Source organism: Hibiscus syriacus, unplaced genomic scaffold, assembly GCF_006381635.1.
Source record: "Hibiscus syriacus cultivar Baekdansim isolate YM2019G1 unplaced genomic scaffold, ASM638163v2 tig00111851_pilon, whole genome shotgun sequence".
NCBI classification, from domain to species: domain Eukaryota; kingdom Viridiplantae; phylum Streptophyta; class Magnoliopsida; order Malvales; family Malvaceae; genus Hibiscus; species Hibiscus syriacus.
This window is the reverse complement of record NW_024063203.1, coordinates 60,824-80,355: the sequence shown is the minus strand read 5'-3', so window position 1 is coordinate 80,355 and position 19,532 is coordinate 60,824. Positions and strand designations below refer to the sequence as shown.

At 33.0% G+C, this 19,532-nt stretch overlaps 3 protein-coding genes across 5 annotated transcripts; 2 read left to right on the top strand and 1 right to left on the bottom strand.

Annotated features, from left to right (window-relative positions):
* Positions 1-1,413: 1,413 nt before the first annotated feature.
* Positions 1,414-4,994, bottom strand: LOC120172459 (NADH dehydrogenase [ubiquinone] flavoprotein 2, mitochondrial-like). 2 transcript variants are annotated; one of them, XR_005520970.1, is made up of 11 exons: positions 4,837-4,994; positions 4,715-4,747; positions 4,549-4,614; positions 3,957-4,073; positions 2,837-2,914; positions 2,635-2,740; positions 2,478-2,524; positions 2,050-2,127; positions 1,822-1,887; positions 1,545-1,726; positions 1,414-1,512 (listed from the first exon to the last, which is right to left on the bottom strand). XR_005520970.1 is itself a non-coding variant. In XM_039179913.1 (10 exons), the coding sequence occupies exons 1-10, from the start codon at positions 4,900-4,902 to the stop codon at positions 1,619-1,621; spliced, it is 765 nt and encodes a 254-aa protein (XP_039035844.1). In that variant the 5' UTR covers positions 4,903-4,994; the 3' UTR covers positions 1,523-1,618. The 2 variants fall into 2 exon arrangements, 1 of the variants encoding a protein (XP_039035844.1); XM_039179913.1 differs by lacking the exon at positions 1,414-1,512 and having other exon boundaries at positions 1,523-1,726.
* Positions 4,995-7,530: 2,536 nt separating this feature from the next.
* LOC120172509 (histone H1-like) lies at positions 7,531-8,587 on the top strand. The gene is made up of 2 exons (XM_039179958.1): positions 7,531-7,689; positions 7,781-8,587. Exons 1-2 carry the CDS (start codon positions 7,531-7,533, stop codon positions 8,420-8,422), a joined length of 801 nt encoding a protein of 266 aa, XP_039035889.1. The 3' UTR covers positions 8,423-8,587.
* A 2,515-nt stretch (positions 8,588-11,102) lies between these two features.
* On the top strand, positions 11,103-16,199 carry LOC120172458 (myosin-binding protein 3-like). Of its 2 annotated transcripts, none has more exons than XM_039179912.1 (4): positions 11,103-11,345; positions 12,030-13,203; positions 13,288-14,898; positions 15,654-16,199. In XM_039179912.1, exons 2-3 carry the CDS (start codon positions 12,165-12,167, stop codon positions 14,874-14,876), a joined length of 2,628 nt encoding a protein of 875 aa, XP_039035843.1. In that variant the 5' UTR covers positions 11,103-11,345; positions 12,030-12,164; the 3' UTR covers positions 14,877-14,898; positions 15,654-16,199. The 2 variants fall into 2 exon arrangements, with proteins under 2 accessions (XP_039035843.1, XP_039035842.1); XM_039179911.1 differs by having other exon boundaries at positions 11,981-13,203.
* The last annotated feature ends 3,333 nt before the right edge of the window (positions 16,200-19,532 follow it).

The window sequence follows — 19,532 nt, the reverse complement described above, 5'->3', positions numbered from 1 at the left end:
ATATAATATTACAAAAATAAGATAGGAAAACATAAAGAGTTAAATCTATTATAATCTGTTTTAATATCAGAACGATTATCGACAAATAAATAAACACAATAAAAAAAAGAAAAAAAATAAAGAAATACCAAGATTTACATGAAAAGCTCAAAAGGATAAAATCACAGGAAATACAAAGGATGATACATTTTTATTCTATTATAATTACTGTCTTAGTACAACTATACATATATGTATAGAAAGAATGCTCTAGGATTTAATTTATTATCGTATAAATTTCTTGTAATTTATCGTCAATATTAAAAAAAATCATTTTCAAACGTAATTTTTTTAGACTTTTCATAAAAAGGTACATATTTTTATTTTTTAATTATTTTATGAAATTTCACGTATTGTTATCCGTAATATTACTGGTACTTTATTTCTCTAAATTATTCTTTCTACAAAATAATCTAAATTATTCTTTCTACAAAATAATTATCGGTCAAGGCGAGAATCGAACCAGTTGTGATAATTTACGAGCACAGGTATTGTGAATATACATAAAATCAGAGGCATCAATCACGTCCAATTTCGGCGTCGTTTATTCTCGGCAGCTTTTAACGTGGTGGAAAAGAAAGAGTTTCAGCACAGCTCACTTTTGCTTTATTAGGGACGAAAGACCACTCGCGGATGTACATGGCCGTTAGGGTCGGTAAATGCTCGCCTTTAAATTTTTTCAAATATAAATGCTTTTATGTAAAATTCGAATTATTTTATTTAATTATTGATTTTGTTCATCTTAAAATTTTATTCTATTCATCCTATATTGTAAATATAGGTATGTCCACCTTTAAAAAAAATTCAGATCCACCACCAAAGAATACAGATAGCGAAAGCAGTTGAAAAATGTGAATGCCAGACGAAACGACGACTTGAAAGAAGTTTCGTCGCTATTTTTAGGATCCCATGCGATAAGTCTTAATTATTTAATTAATCTTGTCGAAATCGCCATCGCCACCTCTTTCATTGCATTTTCTGCTCTCGATTCAAGTTTTATTCGTCATCTTATCCACGCAGTCATGCGATCTTATTTTATAATTATATTAACATATGTCCATGAAATGTCGTAAATATAATACTTTAAGACATGATTAACGCATAATAAAATGTTTACTTATAACATATTTATGAAATTATGATTTTAGCGAAAATTTGTAATCTTATTTTAAGTATGTTCAATTCTTCTCTAAAATTTTTAAGTATTCGGAGTCTTGTAGAGGATCATACCTCTATGTTCGTATTCAAATATGTTGAACTACATCACCTTTACCAAATCTGAATAACACTAAACAACGTCACCTTCAGTGATGATTCAAGGCAGTTGTAACGGAGAAAATCCGATGGTCAAGGTATTTGAATACCCACAACAATTAATTATAGCAGCGAGGACATCAACATCGGTCATTTCATACAAAGCAATTCGAGTCGTCTCGTAGCTTGTACCAAGTTGAAATTGCAGGGAAAATTCAATTATATGAGTGGTTGATCTTTGACAATTTGAACAAGAAAATACACCCAAAGACGCCTGGAAGAATCCAAGCTTTGCATTATTCAAGACAGCACTGGCATGTTACCATTAGCAGGCATCGAGGTCTCGGCATGGGGGAGGTTTTGGATCAGTCAGCAAAGTGGTATTTCCGCCTTCTGGTCCACACTTGATTCGCTGAGGATTTTGAGTGCCATGCTGAAATATGGGAGAGAAATTGAAACTTGCATTAGTTGCATCACTATGGAAGCAAAAACCGATAAATTCCAGTAACGAAAACGTGTTGCACTTACCGGAGGCTTCTCTCCCCTTCTTAGCAGCTCAACTATCTCAACAACTCTTTTTGGAGTAACATCTTCCTGCATTATTAAACATGAAAGATTAGGTTTAAACCCGGTTTAGTTCTGTTAGTTCATGCAACCATTAATAAAAGGTGGCATCCAATAGGTTTGGTGTTCAATTCAACACCCCAACATTTGAGCTTCTTTCCCCCACAAAAGAAAGTTGAAAGGAATTCTCACATAGTAATTATAAGTATATCCCTCAGATCCATTGGAGTAATCAGCAACAGTGATCATAGGAGCATTTACGCAACATCCCTGCAGGAATTAGTAAAATGTCACACTTGCCACTCTAATAATGAAAAAAAGGTCAGCATAGAATAGACTGCGAACTCCTAATTGCATTTTTCTCAACAAAAACACCCTACGGGTTATCATAAACAGGTTTTCATGCGTTCCGACTAGTGAGCTACTCAACAAAATTTCTGGTATTGTAGGAAGAAACCCTTTTCATGCATTTGTTCTCCAGAAATCCTCTGGGAACACTCGCCATAAACTGATAAATATGATTACTTCCATTCGTACTATATATACCATAAAAAAGAAGCAAAAAGGTTAATTTAGAAAATACAGATCTGTACAGGTAACAGGTAAAGGAAAAGACTTACCATGCATTCCATTTCTCCAACTGAGAATAAACCATCCCTCGTTACCTCTGAACACCAAAACAATAGGTATTCAATATTTATGTCATCTAAAATGTCAAACTCTGACATGAGTTTTGCTAGAGGTCTAAATTTAAGTATGAATAACTACAAAACTTACCATTGCGCTTAACTCCCAAGTGATTCAATAAGGCTTCCTCAATTTCTCGTGAACCACGAATCATACAAGGTGTTGTGCCACAAACCAAGAGATGGTATTTCCCGACCTGAGAACAATTGACCAAACACTAGGTACTGTAACTTTGTCGTTTGACAGTGCCATAAAGAGGCTTCAAGGTGCCAAATAAAGATATAATTCTTACCTTTGACCGATTGAACATTGAATAAAATGTTGCAACCTCATAAACACGAATAGGAGCAACTTCTATAACCTTCGCAACCTGCACAGCCATTGCATGTTTGATTCAGAACAAAACTCATGCGCTTTTGCATTAAGAAAAGGACTGCACCCTTTCATATTATTTTAACTAATTTGCTTGGCCACAGATAAGAACCTGAATATTATTAGGTGATCCACAAAATGTGATTAAAGCAAGCACTGTTACAGTGGTTAAAAGATCTAACCAAATATCGGAATGACACAGTTATGTATTTCAGTCTAACAATCAAATTGAACCTCAGCTCAAACAATTCTAGTTGTAATTATCTTGCTTTGTACTCCTAAAGTTGTATCAACTTTTCCTTTCCTCAGAGGCCCTATACATTCATCAACTTTAATCTTCAGTCACATCACATTGTATATTAACACAAGATCAGGTACTACTAGTCCAGTACTAACATGCTTAAGGATTCCCCTTCTGCTTTGAGTGGTGCAGTAAAAATGAAGCACAATAATAGGACAATCTTAAGCAACTTTGCTGGTTGGTTAACACTACTAATCCCTTTTTCTGGATATTAGTATCATGTCAGCAGTCAGCTGTATCAAATTAGTGATTGCTCAGAGTTTACCAGCAACATAGAACATGCATAAATGCTACCAAATATGGAAAAAGGGGTATTTAAAAGGGCATTAGTAATTTATCTGAAAATAGATCCCCCCGGAAATTGTTGAAAATATAATAAATATGATTTGGGAAATTTTTATTCAAGTTGTCAAAAGTACTTAAAAGGGACTTGAACAAAAAGTTTATGGAAAAGCAATCCTAAAAACCATACATATGTCATAAAGTACAAGGTTGTAAAGCATTTTGGCTTAAAAACAGCGTATTTATTGCAAACCAGAAACCAAAAACATTTAATATTAAGCCCAAAAAATACCACACTCAGCCTCAAAAGGTGGTTAGTTTTCAAGTCCAAAAGAATCATAGGTCTAATTCTTCATAATAACTAAATATCATGGACTTTCTAAAAGTTTGAAACGTACAAACTGCAGAGTATTAATGCATGCAATCAAATTTATTTAACATTATTCATGCCACATACAGCGTTCATTGCTGAAACAGGAAGCCATCCTCCATGCTGCTGCTGAGCAAGATCTAGCAAAAGAATAACAGCAGATTGCTTGTAGTTGGATGGATAATGAGACAATATCTCCTTGACCTGCATAAAAAAGTTTGGAGTAAGACCATAATCAATTTGGATTTTAAAAACGTTACAAATTACTAAGGCACTTAAAACACCAAAGGTAAATCTAAATCTGATTCAACTTACATAAAATTCAAAAGAGATTGATGTAAGAAGAGAGAAAAACATGTATTCTACTATCATAGAATTCTTCGAGCCTATGATAATTGGACTCGGTGTGATCGACAGATACAATAATGTTAATTTTTTTTAATGTTTTCCTAAGTATTCAAAAGATCCTTGGAAGTCGATATCCTCATTCCTAAGTCCGTACATATATTGCACACAATTATGGGACGATTTCAATATCTTACACTTATTGGATTTCACAAGAGCTCCTCAAATTTTTACCCAATCTACTAATACCTTCAAATTCATAAGCTTTTCAAACTACAATGATGGAGAAAATATAACCATAACTCCAATTGCAAGCATTTGAATTTGTACTAACCTTAGCTTTGTTCGCCTCGGAAAATTCCCATGGAAGGTCGGGATTGTTATCTGGGGTATCAAGATGCTGCAGGGAAAAAGAAAAACCGAAATTCATTCAATCATTATCTTTATTCTAATAACGGAAAATCCCGGAAAATTTGTAATGTTGAAAGATTGGAACTTACATAGTTCAAGGCCGTGGATAAAGATCGACACGCCTGCGGAAGAGGGAAATGAGATCGAGGAGGTGTTTGGATGAGCAGAAAATTACGGAAATGACGAGAAAGAAGTAAAGGGGGATGAATACCTGAGAAGATTGGCGGAAAGCTTGACGGATCTCGAGAAAACGCTGGGACGCGAGCCGAGCAAGCATGATCGAGAGGAGATTTCGAGACTCAAACTCACGGCAACTACTTGAAACAAGTGAACAAAGAGAAGAAGATTTGGAGAAGAAAGTCGAAGCAATTACAAGCTGGTGTATTGCTAATATTTACGCTTCGGGCGTGTTTGTGGAGCGTGGTTTGGTAATGGTTGGGCCTATGACTCAAACCACAATGATTGGGCCTATAATATCATCGTCCAATACTATTTGGATTTATTAAAATACTTTTTAGAAGAGATAGGATTTAGTTTAGGGTGATAATAGGTCGGGTCAAGTTGAGTTTTTAGCCCCCAAACTTAACCTAGTATTACATCCCTTCATATTGTTATTTGATATGATTCGAATTTAAGAAGGTTTCACCCTACCTTAAAATCGAATAGTTTTTAGGTAAAACCTCACATATGGCCCAACTTAAAACACACACACATATATATTATTATTATTTTTATCAGGTAAAACATTGAAATTAATTTAAAAAAGTAAAAAAAAATTGTTATTTTAATTATCCATAAATATATAAAGGATAATTATAAAATTATCTCGGATTAAAGATTTTTCATCCTGAACTCAAACACAATCTAACCCAGTTACACCTTTTTAAAAAGACCTAACGATCATGAATTTTCATAAAAATAAACTATAGAATTGGGACAAATTTCATCAGATTTGAGTCAAATGTTCATCTCTAACCTAATTACACTGTATAAGATTTTCTAGTTAAACATTGATTTATTATCATTGATCTAATAAAAAGAGAGTAAATGAGTCCATAAAGTTTAATATCAACCATCCTATATACCTAAATCAATATAATACTAAAGAGATGAGATTTCTTATGCTACAAGAACATGTCTTAAAATCAACAGAGAAAGTTAAGAGTCTCCACTCTAACAAAGTCTCAACGTGAAATGATCTATTGTGTGAAAAAACCATTACACCATGACATGATGGATATATCTCCGCTCTGTCATGGCGTTATGTTTCGACACTAAATAATACATCGCCAGAAAATCTCCATTTATGTTTACGCCAAAGTTTACAAGCATCTCTGATTACATCTCCACTTTAAGCGATGAGATTTTCTGTCTTGAAAACTTCTATAACAAAATCATTTTTCTAAGCATGAAGAACCTCCGTCTAATAACACGAGGCAAGTAAAATTTCACTTCGCACTTACCGAAATAATAAGTATAACTTTGTATTAAGCGTTGAGATATCTTCGAATAATATTCATGGGACGTGAAAGAACTCTAAACAAATAACGAAAACACCGTTATATAACGTGTCTTGAAGTATTAATAAAATTTTGGTCATACCCTACATTGAGAGTAATATTAAGCCTATTCGGTACACCGTTAAGCATTAAGAATCTTTTCGGTGTATATAAGGATGCATAGATAATTTCATCTAGATCTAGAAATTTTAACGCAAAGGGCAAGAAGATCCTCCACCAAATAAGCGTTAATATACCTCCAACCAGAATTAAACGTTCTACGAATAAAGAAAAAGTGCTAAAGGCTCGCCCAAATAATAAAACGTAAAATAACAGTCGATAAAACTGAAAATGACAAAGTATAAAAAAAATAAAATTCCATCAAGTCAAAAGGCTCTCAACAAGATTCCTAAAACCCTCGTTACAAAAAGAATTTAAGTTAAGAGATTCTAAACAAATGCCTTCCTACTAACAACTTGACTCCTTTAAATTTCATCTAAAATGAAAATTGAGGTCCTTTTGAAAGGCATTCTATAAATATGATGAACGATTTTGAACACATGTATCAAATTAAGCCACGTATTAATATTTTCTACGTCAGTTGGGATCTTTGGTTAAAATCCTACACCTACAAGATCTTTTAAGGAACATATCACCCGTCGGACATAAAAATATCATAACCTGTGAGTCATCTTTAATGCATGGTAATATATATTTAGTTTGTTAACTTATTAGTAGTCATAATGATCATATCATCAGTTAAAATCACTATAAATATTTATCAGTCACAATTAAAATAAAAATTTGAAAGTACTCCTCATGTTATACTTTTATTTTCTCCTAATACTCTCAAATTTCTCATAAAAAAATATTGATCAACGACCATTATTTAATTAATTATAACTTTTCACTTAAATAAAAAAATGAATAGTCAACCATCAACCCTTCCAAATTTATTGTACAAAGTATGGATAAAAACATTCATAAGAAAGTTTACATAATAAACTACACGATTTAAAAAACTTCATGAAATTTCATGAATTGTAGCTCAATCTAGGATGAGATCAATTGAGATCAAAAGCACAACTAAAATTCCCAAATTCATCAATTCTTCCCCATTTCCCCCAATCCATTCCCCTCCTATTTCCTCACATCTGTGACCGTAGATAATGCCTTTAATCTAACGGTCAGTATACAAACTTAAAACCCACAGCGATCCGTGTCATAGTACTTTCCACCAATCAAATTTCGTCTTTTAGATATCGTCTCACTCACATTTGACTATTAAATATCTTTCTTTCTCAGCCGACGTTATCGGTAAGCATCAACCTTCGATTCCTCCCAATTTCGTACGAATCCCTAACCCGAATCTCTAGATTCCCCCAATTTCGTTGTTAATATCTCGAATGGCAACCGTCGCGGTTGATAAGGCGCCGAAATCGGCCAGAGAGAAGCCCGCCGCGAAATCCGGCAGAGGAAAGAAAGCTAAAGAATCTAAGGCCAAGAAGGCGCCGGCGGCTCCCAAAAAGCCCCGAGCTCTTCCGTCTCATCCGTCGTACGAAGAGGTAATTCATAGCTTGAATAGTAGTTTAATGTATTTTTTAACCTTTAAACTTTAATCTGTTCATGTGTTGATGTTTGATTTTTCTGTTATAGATGATCAAGGATGCGATCGTAAGTTTGAAAGAGAGGACCGGTTCGAGTCAGTACGCCATCACTAAATTCAATGAAGAGAAACAGAAGAATCTTCCAGCGAATTTCAAGAAGCTTTTGCTCGTTCATTTGAAGAAGCTTGTGGCCGCCGGGAAACTGGTTAAGGTTAAGAATTCGTTTAAACTTCCGCCGGCTAAGTCATCGAAGCCGGCCGCAAATGCCTCTGCTCCTGCGAAGAAGCCAACGGCGACTAAAGCCAAGGCTAAGCCTGCTTCGAAGCCTAAGGAAGTGAAGAGTACGAAGAAAGCCATCAAAGCTCCGGCGAAGACAAAAGATGCTCCGAAGGCGAAGACTAAACCGGCGGCTAAATCAACAAAGCCCGCTCCTAAGGTTAAGTCTACTACAAAAAAGACGAAGCCGGTGGCTGCTGCTGCAGCTACGAAATCAAAATCTGCAGCAAAGCCGAAGGCCAAGCCGGCTAAGGCTGCGAGGACCTCAACAAGGACGTCTCCTGGAAAGAAGGCTGCTCCTGCTCCTACTCCTACTCCTAAATCAGTTCCAAAGAAGGCTCCGTCGAAGAGTGTGAAGTCCAAGGCGGTGAAGTCACCGGCGAAGAAAGCAACGACTAAGAGGGGAAAGAGATGAGAGAACAAGAGGATGACCACGTAGGGCGAAGAAAAAAGCGTCGGATATTAAACCTTAAGTTCGTGTTGAAGTTATTTTTAGACGTGTTTTTAAGTTGAAATTGGAGCTCCGAATTGTTTCTTTTCTTTTTAAATGATCGTGGAATGAGAGAATCAAGTATTTTCAGTTGTAGGATAAAAATACTGACTTTTAGTATAGAGTCTGATTGTAGGATAAGAATGAGATGATATTGGAGCTCTCAATTTTCCATTCCTGTGATGATACATCTCTTAATGAATTTTATCGACCGATTTGATATTTAAATTAAATTTATATTATTTTGTATTTAAATGATATATTAATTTGAATATTAGTATTAATCATTAAATATATTAAATTAAAAGGTATTTATTGTTTATTAAATTTCAATATTAAAGATAGATTTTATTTTTTTAAATATTCTAAACTAAAATAATATCTATTTTAGTTTGAATAATAGAAGGTGTGTATATTTTTTGAATATTTTAAATTAAAAGATATTATTATATATTTAAATTTAAATATTAAAATATATCTGATTTGATTAAATTTTTCTTTGAAATCTCTTATAATTGATATCTCAAAATTCAAGAAAAAGAAAGAAAAAATAACTCTTCCATTAATTTTCGGTGATAGATAAAGGCGATGACATAGTACATGATCTCTATAGATGTGCTACTATAATTTCTTATCTAGTTGTTGTATCCTGAGAGATAGACAACCAACAAACTCAAGCACTAAAAGAGCGGTTAAAAATTTGTCATAAGAAAACTGTGTAGCGACATACCTCAATTATTTTCGGTCAAAAGACCAAAAATAAAAAGGAGTATTTTTATTTTTATATATTTATTATTTATTTTTAAAAAGAATAATTTATTTTATTTTATTTTTTCAGGTTCCATTTCGTAAGGAATTGGTCTTCTATCTTTCTTAATCCGAGATGATTCGAAAATTATGAGAAAATCAAGATAATGAAAATTTATTTCGGGATTTTTTTAGCCATCTTAACGAGTTTGCTAAAATCTCAAAGTGGATAAATCTGTTTAACAGAAATTATCGTGAAAGCAACTTTGGTTACTATTTTGTTTCATAACATTGATTATGTTCGATAAAAAATTAAAAAATAAACGAGAATTAATTTTATGTTTATTATAATTTTTTATTCTATGTTTAAAAGCAATCAAGATTTTAACGGATTATTATTTAAAATAGAAGTCGATTGAACAACTTTGCTATTGATTTGTTTCAAAATTTTAGTTTTCTATCTAATTTTTTTGGTAGAATAAATCAAATTTTAATTTCGATTTATTGTTATAAGTATTATTAATTATAATTTAACGTCTTAAACGAAGCAATGGATAATCCTATCGGTTCATCAAACTCGCAATATGGAGTGTTGTTTTTTCTCATATTTTGGATTAAAAATCAACGGCGTCAATGGTCATGAGCCACAACGAAAAGCTTATGAAATTGTATGGATAGAAGTTTAAGATACGACAACATAAGATATTCTATTTAGTCATATTTGGCCAAATATTTGATGATCGTCCTATTATTAGAGAGGATTACCACATTTGCTATTATTAAAGTTTGAGAGCATTCTGACTTCTTATGCCGAACTACATCCTGAATGGATTGTCATATACACAATATAAAGTGTATGGTATCCAACAAAAGGAATGTCTTGACTATTTTGATACATACTCTATTGTTTCAATAATAACACTCATAAGAATAATACTTGCAATTGCCGCTGTGCAAAATCTAGAATTACATCAAATAGATGTTAAAACAATTTTCCTAAATGGAGACCTTGATGAAGAAATAAATATACACGAAATAATCTAAACTATTCAAAAAATATTTAGGATGTATCTAAACTATTTAAAAAATATACACGAAATAATCTAAACTATTCAAAAAATTATTTCGTGTATATTTATTTCTTCATCAAGGTCTCCATTTAGGAAAATTTTTTTAGGATGTAAACTATTCAAAAAATTATTGATCTTTTATATATTTCTTCAAAATACCTAAATTATTCCAAGTTGTTATAGACTTATAGTTTTAGGATGTAACTAGAATATCTTAAAATTTAAAGATCAATATAAAATTAAAACTATAGTTTGAGGACACGATATGATTAACTCTTATTATTATTTTGGGTAAATGACAGTGATCATCACTGAACTTTATTCTCTCTCCTATTTGATTCTTTGTACTTTAAACCCATTCAATTTTTTCACTGAATTTAATACAATTAGCATTTTTTGTAACTCAACCGTTTTCTCATTAAACGATGTTATATATGAGTTGTTATATAGATGCAAAATGTTGTCGCTTTGGTGAAAATTTTATTTTTCTAAAACAGTATCGTTTTAATTTCATTAAATATTTAACGGTCGAATGACAAAAAATACTAATTGTATTAAATTCAGTGAGAAAATTGAACAGATTTAAAGTAATGAATGAAATTAGAGAGATAGTAGCGTTTAGTGATGATTGTTGTAATTTACCCTATTAATTTTGACAGTAAAAATGGGTTAAATTCGGATGAGTTACAGTTCGATTTGACTCATCCATGAACGCATATGATTGGCATTGGTTTACATTACCCCTATAAAAAAGAAGAGAGAAGGAGAAGAAAAGAAAAGAGCAGAAAGCAGAGTTATGGTTTTTTTTGTATGATTAATTAGGCAGAAGCTTATAATAGTTATAGAGAAACCAAAATGTAAAATTTTAGAGCTTTTCCTGAATTAATCATAACAGTTGGATTCAACGGTCAGTCCTTTTCTCGGGAAAAAATTAAGAGCTTTCCATTTCCTCTTTTTTTCCTTTCTTTTTCTCCTTCCTTCTTCCTCCTCCTAGTCCTCACCATCATCGTCCATCTCAATTCCCCCATAAGGTATCATTTTCTCATTTTTTTTATTGGATTCAAGCTTTTCATCATGAAAAATATGTGGTTGAAATTTCATTTTTATATTGGGTTTTGGATTATAAAGCTTCCCTATGTGTTGTTTTGGCTGTTTCAATGGATCTGATTATTGGGTTTTCTTTCTTTTTTGTTTATTTACATTAATAGGGTAGGTTTCAAGTCTTTGATTTTAATTTAATTGCTGTCATTGTTGGTTGATGATCCCAATCATTATACTGCACATGTCAATTGATTGCAGTTTACTGTTTGATTCAATTCTAAACTGTCTCCATTGTCCTCTTTAATTGTTGGTTATCAAGAAATTCACATTTTCCTTTTAAAACATTTTGATTTTTTTACCCTTTAAAGGATTTATTTCACTTGATTGTTATTGCCTTTGAAGGTTTGAATTTGATATGGTTGCAAATTCTTACATTCTTAGAATGAGTTTTGTTTGTTATCTTTATTTGTGTCGAATGAATTGAAGCGAAATACACCGTTATGGCAATCGTCTCGTGTGTTCAAGTATATGCATTTGTGGGTGTGTTTTTCATTTTTATTTCTTTGTACATTTTTGATAGCTTGGAAACTTTGTTTTGCATCTGATATTTGTTCATTTTGTCAAGTGGGGTTATTGCTGACTTGATTGATTGTTTCTTTATCTTGTTATCAAAGCTTGCCGCATTGAATCGGGGATGGGATTGTCAGCTTTTTATTGCAAGGTTAAGAACTGATTTATGCATCGATCAAGACTTAATGGTATTCATCGAGTTATGAACCTTGTGGTATCCTAGAGAAATTATTGGGGAAATGGCAGTAGGCGATACTTCACACATTCAAAGGATTTTGAAGGGGTTTGCAACCGTCCTCAAGTCCGCTGCTTGTGAATGTTTTCTGATCGTTCTGCTGTTTGTTGATGCTTCCTTATCTTACCTGCTGACCAGATTTGCGCATTATTGTGGACTGCAATCGCCTTGCATTGTATGCTCTAGGCTTGATCATGTTTTCAGAAGTGAAGAACCCGGATATTATTGGAATCTATTTTGCAGCAAGCATAGATCAGAGATTTCATCGTTGATTGCCTGCAGCATTCATGGGAAGCTGGTTGATGGTCGTAGTGTGTGTGAGAATTGTCTCTCATCACACTTTGAGGATACCAAATCCAACTCATACATGCATAGGGTTTCTTTAGGAAACTTGGGGATTGATCCTGCAGGTTTTGGCTATTATGTGTGTTTATGTTGTAATGAAACCTGGACTCCGGGACAAAACGCCCAAGGACTACCCCTCATAAAATCACGTGGCATTGCGGTTGAAAAGCCAAACATTAATTTGCCACGTCACTTAAGACATCGAAGTGATGCGAAGAAGATAAAGGAGAAGCCTTCTGCACCAGCGGAGACTTGTTTTAGAAAAACTGGATTTGATCCTCCGTCTCATGATGGATACACTGAGCTGAAGATCACTTCTGAATCGGAGCATGAGATTCCATTTTCTGAAGACGAGGTTAGCAGTTGTATGGTTCCTGATATGTATAAGATTCAAAAAGAATATCTAGTTCACTCTGCTCTGGAAGCTCCATCTAAAAGACTGTACAGTGATTCGGCTAAAAGAAAACAGTCTGATGCTAGTGAGCACTATGATGTAAGATGTTTTCCTCCTGATGTCCTCAGCGACAATGATGTCTGTGACAGTAACGAGCAGCTGGCTGATCAGAGATCCAATCGTTCAGTTTTGCCAGAGGTTATTTCTCTAGATGATATTCCTGCATCATCCTGCCTTGAGAAAGTTGATAAGCCCATGTCAGTCGATGATACAGAAAATCCTTACGAAACATCATCGAGAAAGTGTAAGTTATCTCCCTTTCTCTACGTGTATATGTTTATTTATGTGTTGGCCTTATCTTATATGGCTTAATATCGGAAATTTGTAGTGGCAGATGTTACTGAAGCAAGTAAAAATGAAAATATTTCTATCAACAAGGACAGAGCCCTGAAGTTGATAAGCAAATCATCTGGAGCTGATTTTGAAACTGATCGATTTGTAGATGATATTGCTTTGGTACATCCTCGTGTTGTGTATACGCCACCTGTCTGTGGTGAAGAAAAAAGTGAACCTATGTTTGTTACGGGAGAACCTATGCCCACATATAATAATGGAGTTAACAAAGATCGGTCATTGCCAGTTCAGAATTCTTCTGCAGAAGGGATTCAATTATCATTTAACAATTGTCCCGAATTGCAAGATAATAGTGACGACTTTGATGAGGAGACTAATGAATCCAATCCTTATGGGGTCCATAGTTTTGATAACTACCTTACGGAAACAAGTGAATTTGGTAGCCTTGGCGTTAACAAAGAGCAGTCATTGCCAGCTCAGAATTCTTCTGGAGAAGGAATTCATTTACGAGGTCATAGTGATGATGACTTTGAGGCAACTGATGAATCCAATCCTTATGGGGTTCAGAGTTTTGATAACTACTTCACTCAAAGAAGTGATTTTGGCAGCCTCGAATCTTTGCATGAAATCACTTTCAATGAAATTGAAGGTGAAGATCCAATCGAAAGGCTGAAGCGGCAAAATGAGCATTATAGGAAGTGTGTGAATGACTTATACAAGGAATTGGAGGAAGAAAGAAATGCCTCTGCGATAGCTGCCAATCAGGCTATGGCTATGATTACAAGGTTGCAAGAAGAAAAGTCGGCTCTCCAGATGGAGACCGTGCATTACCTAAGGATGATGGATGAGCAAGCGGATCACGATGGAGATGCCCTGGATAAAGCTAATGATCTTCTGTCAGAAAAGGAAAAAGAAATACAAGATCTAGAATCAGAGCTTGAATTTTACAGATTAAACATAACAGATGAAGCACTGATGGAGATTTTACCCGAGGCAAGCATCAACTTAATCAATAGACAGGCTTCTGTGTATAGTACGACTACATCTTCCGTAAAGGATGATAATCCTATAGCCAAATCTGCATGGTCACAACTTGAAGAAGAGAAGTTGTACATCTATGAACGTCTGCGAGATTTGGAGATGAGAGTTATCAGGTTTGCTCATCACGTGACTTCACCACACTTTTCTGATGGGGAATATTTTGATAAAGCAGCAAACGGAGACCAACATCCGCAAGAGTTCATTGATGAAAAGGATAAACATGCAAATCCTGAGGTTGAAAAAGCTTCATCAGTGTCTAATGGAAGCGTTCCTTCTCAGGAACAGTCAAGTACTTCAATAAGCAAAGATCAAGTGGTTAGTAAGGGAAACAATCATTTTGTTTCCAATGGACTGAAGGGTTCTGAGGATTGCAACGAAAATGATTTGGTCAGTCTTCAAAACGAAATTTCCGACCTTCATGAGAAGTTGGAAGCACTAGTGGCCGACTGTAAATTTCTTGAGGATTGTCTAAAATCTCTTCAAGATGGAAATGAGGGACGGATTTTTATTCAAGGGATACTTCAGGAGTTAAGAGAATTGAGGAAACTTGGGTTAAGGAGTAGGAACATGTCTCTTTCATGAGGTTTATGTGTATCATTACACGGTAAGCATGCTAACGACATAGGACCACTCTAAATTGGTTCTTTTTACTTGGCATATTGGCATTTAAACGTCTCTCTGAAGAAAATAATCTCTTCTTGATGGAGATCCTGCACATCTGTTATAAATTTGCATTCCTCGACTGACTGCTGGTGGAAACTGCTATTATGCTTCTTGATGTTTAACGATGCCTTGTGTTTGTTTTGTTTCATGTAAATTGCTTCCACTTCAAGCTGATATTTTCTTTCCGGTTTCATAAAAACCAATGCTGTAAGGTCATGGATCTACAGATGTGGAATGCGAGTTTTGTAGGATTAAGAAAAGAAAATAGGAAGCAATGAAAATAGGCATTTGAGAGATAACTGGAAGTGTCTGCACAACTGCATCTATTTTACCATTAGTAAGAAAGTCTGGTTTTGCATTATCATGTCCAAATGTGCTTAAGCTGATCATAATATTTGCCATATTTGTTTGTAACTCCATTACCATGCTGTTGAATTCATTAAGCATTTACTCCAATGCTATGTTGTTCCAACTCTATGTTTTTTCTTGAATTACCCCATGTCCGATGTATATCTAGACATCGAAACGTGGATATGACCCTTAAAGCATCTAGGAAACTTGAACACACTCGTATCCAATCTGAGTAACATAGATTTAATGCCTTGCTCTACTTAGTTTATCAAGTTTTATTTCTGTGACATCCTAAAGCTTTAGTCCTTTGCTCATGATTGACTGAATATGACATTAATATTTCAGATGCATCCACATTGAGGATAAAGTGGCCAGCAATGCATGAAGTTTGATTCAAAAGTTGCAGCATTGCAGGATCTCAGCTTACCACGAAATTGTTAAATACACGGATCAGGTTTTATGCACTTGCCACTTATGTTATCCCGACTCTTTATTTCGTTTAAAGTATCCACATTCGATATTTGTGCGACACTTCTTCGAATATGGATGTCGGGGCTTGGACCTCCAATTATATGGGAACAAAAAAAAAACTCTGAAAAGTTGAGCATATCGTGTCGGATATATACTCATATATCTCACTCTCAAGTCCAAGTAACACTGCTAGATGGGAGTAAAACTGTAAAAGTAATTTATTTTTCATTGCTGTGGCAAGGGTTGCATTTGTGGTATATTTTTTGAAGCACTGTGTGACTAGGTTTCAAAAGTGGGTGATTTTTTAGTCTCATTTTACTTCATTTTTTAATAAATATTTATTTATTTTTGAGGTTTGTTCACACTTCATAGTAAGACAATCCTACTTCAACTGTAAATTTAAAACATCTCAATATACATAGATTTTTTTTGAGTCACTTGGTGCTTACCTTCTCTAGCTCAGAGAACTTATTTTATTCAAAGTATTTATGTTTGATATCTATGTTTGATCATCTTTGATCGAAACTATTTTTTAAGGTGAACCCATATGTATTAACAATACAAAACGATTAGGCATAAATAAACTCTCAAAGCGGACTCAATCAGTAAAATATTTAACTAGCGGAAAAAAAAAATAGATTTCAGGGTATGCACTTGTTTACCCCGAGTATAATCTACACCTGCCTCTATGTTTATATTCGAATATAAGTTTGGATTATTTAAATTTATGTAAACCTTAACTTTTAATATATCAAACAACTAATCATATATTTACGTAAATTTAAATATTGAACTTAATAAAATAGTTAATTAGAACGTGACATTGTGATGAACTTGAAAAAAAAAAATTGTAGCCATCAAATCTTAGCATGTCAAACGTATGCAAAATCCTTTTGGTTTGAATGCGTTTTTTTCAACTAAGTTACGTACAAATGGTTCATGCACCTTGCCCCATTATTTCTTTTAAATTAAGGACCCAATTGAATTAGTAGTCAATCGATAGTTTCAAGTTTTAAATAGTTAATATTTTATCCTTTTAATTACTCATTTCTTTAATCTTATTTGTGGACATGTAAGAACCGGGCAAAGCGATGGATTTTGTGATGAGAGTCCACATAAAATAACAATTTTGAGAGCTAAAACTATAACATTATTATTATTATGACTCAAATTGATTTTTTTTCCTAATTCATGAAAGGGGGCCAATTGAAAAGTTTCGTTTAGTGAAGAGGTAAAAGAGATTAAACTAAATTTTAAGTATCTCGTGGGGACTAGAGTTGGTAATTGTATCATTTATTCAAGGGGCACATTACACTCATAGGAAGAGATTTATTTTCAAACGATACTGTTAAGAAAGACGACTTTTACTTCTGAATATTGACCAAAAGAAAAGAATTACTCGAGGGACGAAATTCTAATTGCACCCTTTCTTAAAAGGGTGTTCAGCCGATTAATTTGATTTAATTTTATTACCCAAAATTCATTAACTAAATTTTTTTCTCTAACCGTTAATCAAATATAATTTTTTTCAATTTTTTTAATTGAACTGTACTAAGTTTGGTTAATGGATCGGTTAACTAAATTCGGTTAAGTAACTAATTTCGAATTGAATTAACCGATAATCGAAGTTTAAAAATTTTTTTAATCGTTAATCGGTCAAACCTAAAATTAACTTATCGATTAATCTACTAAAACTTCGATTCAATCGATTAATTCAGTTCTAACTTAATTATGAACACCCCTACTTCTTAATATATAAATAGAAAAAATTACACATTATGATATTCAAAGCCTAAATTTGTATTATTTATGTTATTATTATTATTATTATTATTATTATTATTTAAATAATAGTTAATAAAAAATTAAAAAATATATTATTTAAGAATTGAATACAAGATCCAACGTAGGTTAAACAACTTTTTAAGTTAAATAAATTAGTCAAGAGATAATCATTATATGTTATTTTTAAATAATTTATTTGTGGCGGAAAGTGCTTAATAGCTACCGTACATGGCCGAACGTTGGTTGCCGGAGACAGTGACGGCGGCGGCGGCCGGCATAAAGTCAAAACGAGAATGATGGCTTGGTTAATTAAAAAGATGTAATGCATTGTGACTATGTAAGATGACCAATGGATTTTGTCGGACCTAAACAATATGATGATTATTTTAGGTTTGAGTTATATAAAAAATAATTATGGATATTTATTTATATATTGAAAAAGAAACTTTATAATTATATATAAATCTTGATCTATGTGCATGTGTAGTATGACAAGTGAGCTTTAATTTGATACAAAATTTTAATTTAATTATATACATTTATAAAAGTAAACTATTCCAATCATTTTTCGTATAAAATAAATATAACAATTTATTTATGAAATAAATAAACTTAAAACGATAATATATCAATAAACATAGAAAAAAAATACAATCGCGTTATGATTTTATCAATAAAAAATCATTTAAAAATAATCAAATTTAAAAATATTTTTTTATTAATTCTAATCCAAATATTACTAAAATTATGATTTTTTTAATTAAAACATCATCTTAATTTTTTTTTACATTAATATCCATTTAAGATTATTTTTCAAATTGATATTATTTTGTGACACTAAGATAAAAAAATATTACATTAAACACGTTTTTTAGATATAGGTATTATAAGCCATATTTTCTACCTAATATCATAATGATCACAAAATAAATTAAAAAATCAATTCTAAATTTATCTGCAATAGATGCTAATTTAAAATTTATCTTTAAGATGATGTTTTTTTCAATTAATTTAGAATAAGTATAAAGTAATATATGTTTAAAAATTCTCAATCTCATCTTAATATTAAATGCTTACACTTCTAACATGATTTGCGCATCTTTAAGATAATATTTAGAAAAAATTAAAATCACATTGATACATATGCATAAGAAATATGTGTTTTTATTTTTATTTTTTACATTTTGGGTTTAGTTTATGGATGGTAACGGGTCGGGTTAGAGTTGGTTTTTTGTTCAACCCGACTTGACTTGGTCTAAAAATTTTATATCCTACATACGATCTGATCTTACCTGAAAATATATATTCTCTAAATAACTCCGATCCAATCTTATTTTTTAGAATATAAATCCGACCCAACATAACCCGACTTGGTACAAATTAAGAATTTAATTAAAAATAATAAAATTTTTAAGAAAATTATATTATTATCCTCATGTCGGAGTTTTTTCACCTTCTATCTGAACCCGACTCGATCCAAAGTCGTCCCTTAAAATTTTGACTAGATCCGAAGCTGGATTTTTTTAAGAGAAAATCGCCTCAGTGACCAAAAAAAAGTTATAATATACGATTTTAACCAACTTTTTTTGGATTTGCCAAAATGACCAACAAAATCGCAACGCGAAATAAAAATCGCAACGCGATCCCCAGAATCGCAAATCAGTTTCCAGAATCGCAAATCAGTTTCCAAAATCGCAACGCGATTCTTGAAAATCGCGATGCGATAGTACAAATTCGCATTGCGATTTTCCATAATCGCAACGCGAATATGAAAATCGCAACGCGAACACATAAATCGCAACGCGTATCCGTAAATCGCAACGTGTATCCGTAAATCGCAACGCGTATGGGTAAATCGCAATGCGTATCCGTATATCGCAACGCGTATCCGTAAATCGCAACGATAATACATAAAATCGCAACGCGTATCCGTAAATCGCAACGCGATATTTAAAGCGCCATTATAAT

What these genes read in the sequence shown, in the direction of transcription:
- LOC120172458 (XM_039179912.1), top strand. Translation starts at nt 12,165, where the DNA reads ATGGCAGTAGGCGATACTTCACACATTCAAAGGATTTTGAAGGGGTTT. An exon ending in CGAAACATCATCGAGAAAGT is followed by an intron (nt 13,204 to 13,287) that starts GTAAGTTATCTC and finishes GGAAATTTGTAG; the next exon opens with TGGCAGATGTTACTGAAGCA.
- LOC120172509 (XM_039179958.1), top strand. Translation starts at nt 7,531, where the DNA reads ATGGCAACCGTCGCGGTTGATAAGGCGCCGAAATCGGCCAGAGAGAAG. An exon ending in CTCATCCGTCGTACGAAGAG is followed by an intron (nt 7,690 to 7,780) that starts GTAATTCATAGC and finishes TTTCTGTTATAG; the next exon opens with ATGATCAAGGATGCGATCGT.
- LOC120172459 (XM_039179913.1), bottom strand. Translation starts at nt 4,902, where the DNA reads ATGCTTGCTCGGCTCGCGTCCCAGCGTTTTCTCGAGATCCGTCAAGCT. An exon ending in CCGAGGCGAACAAAGCTAAG is followed by an intron (nt 4,074 to 4,548) that starts GTTAGTACAAAT and finishes TTTTTTATGCAG; the next exon opens with GTCAAGGAGATATTGTCTCA. An exon ending in TTGGAGAAATGGAATGCATG is followed by an intron (nt 2,128 to 2,477) that starts GTAAGTCTTTTC and finishes TAATTCCTGCAG; the next exon opens with GGATGTTGCGTAAATGCTCC.